The 12,144-nt window shown below is 32.3% G+C and overlaps 1 protein-coding gene across 8 annotated transcripts in view; it reads left to right on the top strand.

The window, feature by feature from the left end:
• RNF111 (ring finger protein 111) overlaps positions 1-12,144 on the top strand; it is a 77,431-nt gene that overhangs the window by 32,563 nt on the left and 32,724 nt on the right. For all 8 annotated transcript variants that reach the window (XM_032481081.1, XM_032481083.1, XM_032481082.1 and 5 more), the window contains exon 2: positions 1,136-2,031. In XM_032481081.1, the coding sequence (XP_032336972.1) occupies positions 1,155-2,031 (877 nt within the window). In that variant the 5' untranslated portion in view covers positions 1,136-1,154. The remainder of the gene's footprint in view (positions 1-1,135; positions 2,032-12,144) is intronic.

Here is a 12,144-nt window from a genome sequence, read left to right as displayed (position 1 = left end):
ACAAACTAATCCATGGTGTTAGAAGTTAGGATAGTGATTATAACTCTTGGTGGATGGAGTAACTGGAAGGGGATTTCTGAAGTGCTAGTTATCTTATGTTTCTCAATCTTGGAGCTATTAACATGAATGTTTTCACTTTATGAGAATTCATCAAGCTATAAACTCAGAATATATATGTGTTTCACTTCAATGAAAATTTAAAATTGTTAACATCATTTAAATCATTTTCAGCACTAGTAGAGGTCTTCATTTGTCACATTAACTACATTTTAAATGAATGTGTTCCATTTTAAGTCATGATATTTACTACCTTACAGTATCACCATTTCATATGTACATTGCATTGATGTAGATGCTTTAATTTCAAGTCCCCTTGTTCAGCAGCTCGTAATTTCAGAGATTAATGATTTAGCTATTTAGATTAGCTGTAGGAAGTTTGATTTTTGTTTTCTGCTGTGTTGCTTTAACTGAGTGATCTTCAGCAACTCACAGTCTTGGCTCTAGTCTTCCTGTATAAATCTAAAACTTTCTGAAATGCAGTAGTAGTGCCTACTGTCAATTGGTGAGTTCAGATTCTCATTAGAGAAAAGAGTAGTTTGAAGGAAAGAACCATGAAAGAGTAGTTATATTTATACTAGTTCATTGTTTATGGTAATCCATCTAACATAGTAACCATTTAGATGTGCAGAAAACTATTTAATGTAATTATCACTTTAAAATGTGATACCAGGAGAAAAACATTGTTGACTAATCAAAGTCTTCTGAATTCTAACCGTTTTGTTTACTTTTACTATTCTGGGTTTTGAAGAGATTATTGGATTTTGACCAAATATGTTGCTGAAGTTAGGAAGATACACAGTAGAATCAGCTTTCGGTTAATAGAAAGAAGTTTTTATGCAGGCCTGTGTTCTGTGATCTTTACTGTATTTCTAAAAATTGGATATATGGGTAACAGATATCAGAGAAAAAATGTTTCCAAGAATGTTAAATGACTTGTTATAGTCATTATATTCTGGTGAAGAAAAGGCATTTCTGCCCTAATATAAAGATATTTTCAGTGGACTCTGAGAACTCTTTAAATAGTATAAGAAAAGCCACATTAACAATCTTCTTAATATCCAATTGTGTCTTCTAGGCCTTCCTTACAGTTTCCCATGTCTCAATGGACTCCTGGATATAACAAGCTCTATACCTTAGAAGTGGATATGAAGAGTGAGATTCCTTCTGATGCGCCAGAGACACAGGAGAGTCTGAAAGGGATCCTCTTGCATCCAGAGCCCATTGGGGCAGCCAGAAGTTTTCCTGCAGGAGTTGAGATGATTAATAGTAAAGTGGGGAATGAATTCTCTCATTTGTGTGATGATTCTCAAAAACAAGAGAAGGACATGAATGGTAACCAACAAGAACAAGAAAAAAGTGTTGTGAGGAAAAAACGCAAAAGCCAGCAGGCTGGCCCTTCATACATGCAAAATTGTGCTAAAGAGAACCAGGGAATATTAGGATTGAGGCAACACCTAGAAACACCAAGTGATGAAGATAATGATTCCTCCTTTAGTGATTGTCTTTCTTCTCCTTCATCTAGTCTGCATTTTGGAGATTCTGATACTGTGACTTCAGATGAGGATAAAGAAGTCTCTGTAAGACATTCCCAGGCAATTTTGAGTGCTAAAAGTAGAACTCATGGTGCACGGTCCCAAAAGTGGCCTCGGACTGAGACAGAATCTGTTTCGGGATTGTTAATGAAAAGACCCTGTTTTCATAGCAGTTCATTAAGGAGACTTCCATGCAGAAAGAGATTTGTAAAAAACAATTCCTCACAGAGGACACAGAAACAAAAAGAGAGGATATTAATGCAGAGGAAAAAACGAGAAGTATTAGCCCGAAGAAAATATGCATTGCTCCCCAGTTCTAGTAGTTCCAGTGACAATGACCTCAGCAGTGAATCTTCTTCCAGCTCATCAACTGAAGGAGAAGAAGATTTGTTTGTTTCTGCCAGTGAAAACCACCAAAACAATCCAACTGTTCCCTCAGGTAAAAACTGTGTTTCTTAAGTTTAGTAAAGGATGGAAGCTATTGCATTGTTTGTGCTAATCTTCTACACTTTATGATTTCATTGTATTTAGAAGGAATATGAGGTTCTATTAACTTATGTTTAAGCCTGATAAGTAATTACCAACTGTAGTATTAAACCATGGCCCCAATTCTAAGATACACATTTTTAAATTTTTTAAATAGAAAATTTATATTTTTTTCTGATAAAAATAAAGCAAGAGGGTTTATGATTTTTTAAAAGAAAATTTTCATTTTATGTATATTAGATTATGTTTTGTGAATTGCTGATTTATGGTACAGTTTTTTTTTTTCCTTTAGTGTTTTGTTTTTTTTGTATGTTGAACTTTTATGAGTACTTTTTCAGGTAGCTCTGTGATGGATTTCTTTCACATTCATATACAGTAAGAACAATTTAATCACTAAAAAAGACATTTATTTTTCCTTTAAGTACTTTATTATTGTTTATGATTCCCTTGTCATGTTCCTTATAATTGAAAAATAATTTCAGGTATTTGAGAGGTAACTTTCATTCTAATACTAGAACACAAACTTTTAGTCCTGACAGTGTCCAGTCGAGCATATGATTAATCAGTTAAAATTGAATTGATAGATGATTAGCTTGAGTGCATCCCCCACCGCAGTAAATGTTCCATTAACTAGAATAAGTTTATGTACAATCTCTGAAGTATAAGTATGTTCTATATCTATTGTTTTTACAGTTTGTTGTAATTTAAAGTAAGTTGAAGTGAACATTGAGGAGTGAACTCTGAACTGAGGGAAGAGATTAATTTCTTGTGACAGTGTAAGGAAAATGAGGGGCGGAGCGTTCTAACATCATGGTTTTCAATACTGACACACAGAGCTTTCCCACTCTTTGCCTGATGTCCTCCCTGTTCTATGCCATTTCTCCCTCCCTTTCATCCTTTCCCAAGATTCTCCTCCCTCTTACATGTTTATTTGTCTATTCCTGCCAGAACCCTGAAACTAGTAACTTTGTTCTTAATTTTCATCTTAGCTGTGTTTAGTTTAGTTCATTTTTTAAAATCCTATCCAAGTATTTGTTGTAAAAAGGGTTCATTGAGATCACCTACAGCTGGGAAGAGGTTACAGCAACAGTACTCTACAGTTTCTTGAGAAAGAGGGAGATGAGAATAAGAATTGTCTTGCGTAACTGTCACATTTCACATCTTTCTTAGGTAATTAGAATGTGAAGACTGTAGTTTGGGGAGAGGGAGCAGCGGAGCCCAATTTCTGCTTGAAATTAGTGAGGCAGGATGGTTGATGATTGTAAAGCAGAAGTTCCAAGGAACTGATATTTGTAGGAGGCACATGAGAATAAACATAGGCCAGTATCAGTGTCTTTTCCTGGGAAGAAAGGAGCTCATATATCAAGCATTCAAGATAAATGCAAACTCTGTAATTCATTTTTAAATCTTGTTTATACTTATTGTAGCATGTGGGTTTTGGGTTTTTTTTTTAACTCTTTCTTAGAAGGATTACATTGTTTCAACTGCATGATTTTCAGATATTACCAGTAACTGTCTCTGGAAACACAAATCCAGAAGTTGAAGCCAGGTACTCCTCATGTTTTCTGGTTTCTAGACCAATGTTCTGTTTTAAACTAGTTTTTGTTTTATTTTTAATAATGATTTAATAATAATATTCACTGGGCATGAAATTTTAAAACTATCAAGAAAGCATAAAATAAAAAATGAAAGTTTACCTCCTCTTCTTAGGTCCCAGTCTAACTACCCAGAAGTAATCAGCAGTTTCTTTTTCTTATCTCCTTCAGAAAATGTGAAAGTATATGTAAAGGTAAATAGATAATGTGGGTTTAAAAAAATATCAGTATGTATAATTATCTCATTTAAAACAACAGTTGCATAGTATCCCTTTTGTAGGATGTTTCATAGTTTATTCAGCCAGCTGTTGTTGATGAATATTTGCTGCATTGAACAGCCTTGTACATGTATTTTTGCACATTTGTTAAGGAATAATTTTTAAAAGTGTATGAAAAGATATATTCAGTTAAAAGTTTGCTAGCTATTGTTACCAGAATGCCCTCCAAGAAGTTTGCCTCAAGTCCCTTTACCACCCAATAGTGGATGATGTGATGATAAAAATACCTAACATTTATTGAGTATTTAGTAGTCTTGGTAACGTTCTGAGTGTTTGTATATATTCGCATTTAATCCTCCTCTCTTATGAGGTGGATTCAGTCATCATCACCCTCTCATCACAGACAAAGCATTTAGGAAATCATTTTTAAATTATTTATATTCAGAATAAACTGAAATACTGATGGAACTTAGCTATATTGTCAACTCTCTGTGCTCTCAAAAAATTGACTTCCTTTGATGCTTAAGAGATAGGGTTTTCTTCTAGATATATTTTTAGTGCTGGCTTTCTGACTCCAAGTCTAGTATGTTTTAGTGTGTGTTAGGAATTAGGAGAGGGTTGGAATATCTCAAATTTTAATTAGATCTATTTACTAAACTTTAATAATATGATTTGTATGGATGGATATTGTTTGGTACTGCTGGGACAACTTTTCATACACTATCCATCAGCACTTATTTGTTATTGCTGTAGTGAACTGATGGAAAGAATATTCTACATGTGAAGTATTTTATTGTACATTCAAACTCTAAGGCAAAACAGTTGTAGGTAATTAATGAGTTTAATCAGATCAGCTAAGAATGAGTTATTTTAAGTCAGTACTTTAAATCATATAATAAACATTAGTTTATCTGTTGTAATCAGTAGTTTGACTCTTGCTACTATTTGACTCTTGCTTCACATTACTGTCTTTTAAATTTATTAGAGTTCTCTGTTTAAGCCTAGAAAGTCAAAATGATATACGAATTGAGTTGTTGGACTTTGAGTTATTCCCATTTGCCAATTAGGTTGAGAATTTATGCATCATGTTTTGTTCCTGATAACATTTGCCAAGAACTTCAGATGTTTTAAAATAACCTTAATAGAAGCTACATTTGAGAGTGATCTATTCAGTGTACCTTATCTGAACTTCGCTTACATTTTCCTTTTATAGTGCTATAACCTTGGGTTTCCCAATTAATTGTGCATATAAGGACCTCCTTATTTATTAACTTGTAAGTTAAGTATTTATAGGTTATATTTCCTCCAGACATGAAGGAAATATAAATACTATATATGCCCCCAAATAAGAGAACCAGAATATGTAAGTCCTGTTTTCTTATTGAGGAGAAAAAAAAGTTTTGACTATGTTGAATGTACACGTTTAGGGCTGTAAAGTAGGTGTCTTAAGACTAAATTACTAATTTATTTGCATATATAAAGTATTGAATAAATGTTAATTTAGAAATACTGCCTGTTAGTACTCACATTTCCTGGTAAGTTTCTTTTCACACAGTTAGGCATATCAGTGACTTGGTAATTGCTGGAACCACATTTTAAGTCATTAAACAGTTTTCAACATCATATTATCCTCATCTTCTTTGCGTGAGATATAGCACTTGCTGAGTCCATGAGTAATGCTATTACTGGAAAATTTATACCAAGCTACAGATATCATTTTCCTTCTATGTGACTGGAAAATCCTATTTCACAGGGTTTTTTGTTTTGTTTTGTTTTATGTCTAATAGCTGTACGTTTTATTTACAGCTTTAAAAAAAATGTATCCAACAGCTATATGTTTATATTTTCCTAGTATTCTAGTACTGACTTAAGTGTTTTACAAGCTTTCTTAAGATGGTGATCAACCCTTGAAATTGTAAAGTCCTAACATTAGGAATTATATCTAAATCTGTGAATATTTCTTTTCTTCATTTTCCAAAAATAACGTTGATAGAGTTTTTGTTGTTACTATTTTATTATTTTTACATGGGAATTTTCACACATAAAAATACATAGACATACAGTGAACTCCCACATATTCCTAATCTAACTTCAGTTTTCAACATTTTGCCATTCTTATTTCATCTGTTACCCCTCACTTTTTTTTTCTGGAAAATTTCAGAACAGTTTCTAGACATCATACATTTAATTTTTTTAAGAGGCAGTAAGAAGTAACAATATAATATCTAACAGTTACATACAACAGCCTTTTAAAGTTGGTGCCGTTAATATGTCCATCTTACAGATGCAGAAGTTGAGGCCCAGATTGGTTAAGTGTCTTGCACAAGATACTTGCATGGAACTGAGATTTTAACCCAGGCAGCTCAACCCCCAGGCCTATGCTCTTAACCATTAATAATATTAATGAAAATGCCAATGAACTTGCATACTAAGGGTTCCAGATCCTTTTTTTCAGGGTTTCTCCATTTTTATTCCATAAACAATGTGTGTATCACCTCTCAGGCTTAATTTGTTTTATATACTACATATTTCCTGCAAATTGGTAGATCAAAAACTTGATTAGATTCACATTCAGTTCAGCAACACTTTCTTAGTGTACCCTGTGTACTTTCTGTTGCCCCACATGTTAAAATTGACTAGAGGGTTCAGATGGTGTCATCTTGATCCTTCCACTATAAAGTTCCCCATCAGCATTTCATGTAACTTTTAGCAGCTTTGATGATCTTGCCTAGATCCATTATGTCATTAGGGGGTTGCAAAATGCTGAGTTTCTAATTCTATCATTCTGTTAAACTTACTAACTGAGGTTCTTTTATAAGAAAGAATTCTTCTTACATCAATTAATTAGTACTCTGAAATGCAGGTCTTACAGGGAGGGTAAGAAGAATGCTTGAGTCTTTACTTCATTTACTACTTTTCAGAATGAATTATAGCAGTATTCAAAGAGGTTTTTCATTTTTAAGTATCATTTTGAACTCATGGATTTTAGTATAGTTGATGGATTGCAATCTTTTTATTCTTTTTCGTGCTCAAATAGTTTCATTTTGGCCAGTGGGAACATCTTCAGATTGGGCCTTTTATCTTTTTGATACCACTCCAATAGCTTTTGATAACTTCCTTACTTTTTGATATAACAAGATAGTCCAGATTCATCCTTTACGTCTCCTGCCGGAAACCTGGAACCAACCATTCCTAGTAGTCTTTATTACTTTTTATTGAGAAGTGATATTTAGAAGCTGTACATTGGGAACAAAGGTGTTTATTGCTCTACTGGGTTATCATTGCTTTTTCTTTCTTATTGGACAAAGTTAGGAATGTTAACATTCTAGAAAGAAATAAATCATTAATTCATGTGACTATTTCCATTGAAAGTTTGGGATTAGAGTTTTTACGTAAGCTTGTATTTTATATTTGAATCTCTTCACTCTTACGTTGAAAATATTCTTAACAATATTATTCATGTTTTTGTTTTATTCTATACAAACCTTAAATATGTAACATGTAAGTGAACATTCATAAATGAACATAAATGAAAATATTTATAACTATTACCACTAATAATTCTATTGAATGTAAGATTTTTTGTGTGTGGTTCCTTTTTTTGCCCTTGCCTAGTTTTCTGTGTGGTTATGCTACTAATTTAATATGCATTTAAGATCATTTGTTTTGTGGTTGTTTTAAGGTTTTTTCTTTTTTTAAGATATTTGTTAAATTTTTTAATTTTGCTTTTTAATTATGTGAAACATTTACCTGGTCTGGTTTTCCACTTCTGCTCTTTCTATTTTTCTCTTCCCAATAGGTAATAATTTTTCACTAGTTTTTGCTTTATTTTTTCCATTTTTTTCTTCAAAAATATAAGCCCATATTTATATGTATACTTATTCTCCCCTGACCTTACTCAAAAAGTAGCTCTTATTTTTTCCACTTAATAATATATAGAATTGTTAGCGTATTGAGATATAATAGAGGAATAAAAGTATGTATATGAGATATAAAGGATGTTATATAGGCTTTCATTCCTCTATTCATTCTTTTTCATTCCTTTTTTATTTTTTCTCACAGCTCCACAGTACTCCATTGTATAGTTATACCATGATTTTTTCAGCCAGTCTCCTATTGATGAACAGTTTACAGACTTCTCCTGTTTCAGATAGCACTGCAGTGAATAACTTTTTGTATATGTCATCTAATAGTCTTTGCCTTTGAGTCTTCGGGATAGAATTCTAGGGGGGGATTGTTGAGTAAAAAAATAAAAGCTTATGTTAACTTTTAAAAAAGACCAAATTTCTCTATTGGCGTTGTAACCATTTGGGGTCCATCAGCAACATAAGAAAGTGCCTATTTTCCCAAAGCCTTTCCAACAGAACTTGTCGATTTGATTTTTTGGTCCATCTGATAGGTCAGAAATAGTATGTCAGTATATTTTGGTTTTTATTTTTTGTGAGTACTGTTACATGTCTTTCATATGTTTAAAGATTATTTGCATTTCTTTTCATGTGATCAATATGTTTTTATCATTTGCCTGTTTTTCTATCAGAATGTTGGTCTTCATTCTTCCATCCATTTTTGGAAGCTTTTTATATAATAGAGATATACATCTTTGTAACACATTTTCCTCAAACTTGTCATTCGTTTTTTGATTCTGCAGTACTTTTTTACCATGCTAAAATTGGGGGGAGGGTGGAAACATTTATTGACTTTTACTGTTTCTAGATTTTTAAGTCATAATTAGGAAAGTGTTTCCCCACTCCAAGTTTATAAGAGAATTAACTCATTTTCTCCTAGCCCTTGTGTTTACTTTTTTTTTTTCACTTTTAAAACACGAATCTGGTTGATACTTGTCTTCATGTACAGTGTGAAGAATGGATCCTTTTTTTTTTTAAAGTGGGTATTCAATTATCCTGAAACAAATCATTAAAAATGTTTCTTTTTCCTGTTGACTTGAATTGCCACCTTTGTCATATGTTAAATTTCCATAGGCATTTATTTGATTGATTTATGGAACTTTCATACTGTTCCACTGTTTTAATTTTAGACTCTTTCATATTTGCCTGGTTATACCTGCCTGCTTGTTCTTCAAAGTGACCTTATAGTCAACTTTTTATCTGAGAGTCATGGTTGGGGAGAGATGCATGATACTTTTATTGGGATTGCATTTGTAAGCTAAATAAAGGTGAACAGACATCTTTAAGATTTGGGCTATTACTATTCCAGAATATGGAATGTCTTTTCATTTACTGAAATCTAGTTTTGAATCTTGCAGGGAATGTTGTATAGTGTTTTGTTTTCTAAACGGCTTTATTAAGGTATAATTTACCATAAAATTCTTCCATTTTTAAGTGTACAACTCAGTAATTTTTGGTTATTTTAGAGATGTACAATCATAACCACAATACATTTTTAGGACACTTCAGTTAATCTCCAAAGATCCCCTCCTGCTTGTTTACAATTAATCCCTGTCCTACACTCACTTCCTCACACAACCTCTAATCTGTTGCTGTCTCTATGGACTTACTTTTTCTGGACATTTCATATAAATGAAATCACATACTGTGTAGTCTTCTGTGTCTGACTGCTTTCATTTAGCATAATGCTTTTGAGATTCATCCATATCACCCCAGGTATTAGTTTCTATTTTATTATGTAGTTCCTTTATAGTACTCCATTGTATGGATATGCCACGTTTTGTTTTCCCATTTTTTTAGGTGACAGATGTTTAATTGTTTCTAGTATTTGGCTATTGTGAATAATGCTGTAATGAACATATGAGTACAAGCTCTTTGTGTCTATGTATGTTTTCGTTTCTGTTGAATAGATACCCAACAGAGGAGTCCCAAAGAAGAGTCAAAGCTGTTACAACTTCAGTACCTTTGTGACCACAGTGGCAAAGGCAACTGGTAGCAAGAAGATGCTTTTGATAGCAACTAGCTCCAGCTTGTTGAGTAGCTAGGGCATTGTGATGTACTTTGTGTAAAGAGTCTGAGTTTGGAATTGAAATTAGTTTGCTTGACAAGTTAAACTTTCTAAGTTTCAGTTTCTTGATGCAGTTAGACTTGCAGAATAGTATACATGGGACAAAGTCTATGCTCACACGTTGAATGCTATTCTTATTGACATCATGCCAGACTTAAGGCACAGAGGGACTAGGATAGTCAATGACTTTTTTTGAGTTCATGAAGAACTCTGTCAGAGAAGCCATTGTTTTTGTTACCATTGTTAAACTGCCCCGGCTGTGACATTTTATTTTTCTCATAATGTATTAAAAAGTACAAACAACATAAGTAATCTTAAAAGAAATAGTTAAATCACGTGCAGATGCCATCACTCTAATGTCTTAGCTGCACTCAACTTTCTCATTCTTTAATATTTGTAAATGTAAAAACGTGAAAATGAAATTGGCCCAATAAGAAGTGACCTATTCTCTTGAATTTTTAAAGCTGTATTAAAGTTAACCTCATAATTTTAGGAATATTTCCTTTAAATTTTGTTTTAAATGATTATCATTCTAGAGATGCTAAAATCATGCCTATTGTGATTATTATTTAGTCCATGACTTTTATATATTATGTTCAAATTATGCTTATAAAGGTTCTTTTTAGAAAAATGATGTTTAAGCAGAATAACAGTGCCTAGGTGAGTTATTTATATAACTTTTAGATATGCAATCTCTATGTTTAAAAAATTTATATAAATTGAATTTTAATGTATTAGCAACGGTAGCTTTGTGTCATTTATTGTTGGAACTTAAAATTATTACATTTATATTTGACTTAACTGTGTAAAAGGTATTTAATGTTAGGTGATTTTTTTCAGGCTTGTGAAGAAACTTTATGTACAAATACTGGGGAGGAAATCACTATTAAAGTTGATACATAGATGTAGCTTTTCTCCATGTAAAATGGTAATGTCCTGGTAAAATGGTGGGTTTAAATAAGGGATATCTTTTTAAAAATATCCATGATGTTTTATTTTTATGTACAGTGCTTTTTAGTTTTAAATGTATTGATTCCCTGTGTTCTCTTACCTTAAACTGCATTATGTACCTGATTATGAAGCAAGATTAGAAAAGTAATTTGGAAATTGAATTGTGAATATTATTTTAAATAGCCACTTGAGTGCTGCTATTTTATTTATCTCTACCTATAATAAATTTATGCTGTTAAAAATACATTCAACCATAACATTATCGTCTCTATAATCTTTAGAACCTAAAAACTACTTTAAAAATTTGCACCTCATAATTTTTAATCTTGACTTTTTCCTACTTAATTGATAGGACAGTTTGCAAATATTCCAAAATAGAAATATTATGACGTATTTAAAAAATAATAATTTCTCCAATCAGATCATCTTTGATTGCCTCTGTGATTTACTAGTGACTGCTTTGTTATCCTCTTCGGAATATCAGAGAGTATGTTATAGATTTTTGTCATGGGCTTGTATCTCCTCTAGATACTGGCCAGCTTTTGAAGTAGTGCAGATACTTGATGATGCAGAGAGGAATTAGAGTTGAATTCCAGGTTGTCTAGGAATGGTGCCTCGGGTGAAGGAATGTAGACTCTGTAAATTCCACAGTGAGGAGAGGGTTGAGCCATTTGTTGTCATTGTGGTAAGCCAAGAGCTCTGTAAGAGTTGGATAAAAATAAACAATATCAATGGAATACCAGCATACTAGTAGAAAATATAAGGGAAAAGGGAGCTTATTTATAAGAGCAACTAAGAGAATAAAGTGTCTAAGAATAATCTCAATAGGAGTTTATTGGCTTCTATGAAGAAAATTATGTAACTTTGGAGAGAGTTACATTTATAATCAAACCAAACCCTTTGATTTTTCTAGAGGTTTATAAGAGAACATTGTTAGATGGCAAGATATGGTCATGGATAAAATATATATATATATATAAAATAGAGATATCAGGGCTTCATTTTTGTTGCTTAATGCCAACTAAATCCAAATCTCAAGAATTTTTCTTTCCCCTTGATTTTATAATCCTAATTGTTTTATAAGAATAATTAGGAAAACCTGAATCTGCTAAATATCAAAATAGAATTATTCTAGTCTTTTCAACAAATGGTGCTGGGACAATTGTAGATCTACATGCAAAAAAGGTGAATTTAGACCTTTTATATCATGTTAGATACAGAAATGAACAAAATGGATCACAGACTTAATGTGATAGCTAAATTACAAGATTTTTTAGAAGAAATACAGACATTCTTAGTCACCTTTGGTTGGGCAGGGATTTCTCAAAT

Source organism: Camelus ferus, chromosome 6 (assembly GCF_009834535.1).
Source record: "Camelus ferus isolate YT-003-E chromosome 6, BCGSAC_Cfer_1.0, whole genome shotgun sequence".
Lineage (NCBI taxonomy): Eukaryota > Metazoa > Chordata > Mammalia > Artiodactyla > Camelidae > Camelus > Camelus ferus.
Note: the sequence above shows the minus strand (reverse complement) of the source record. Positions and strands in the feature narration are given on the sequence as shown.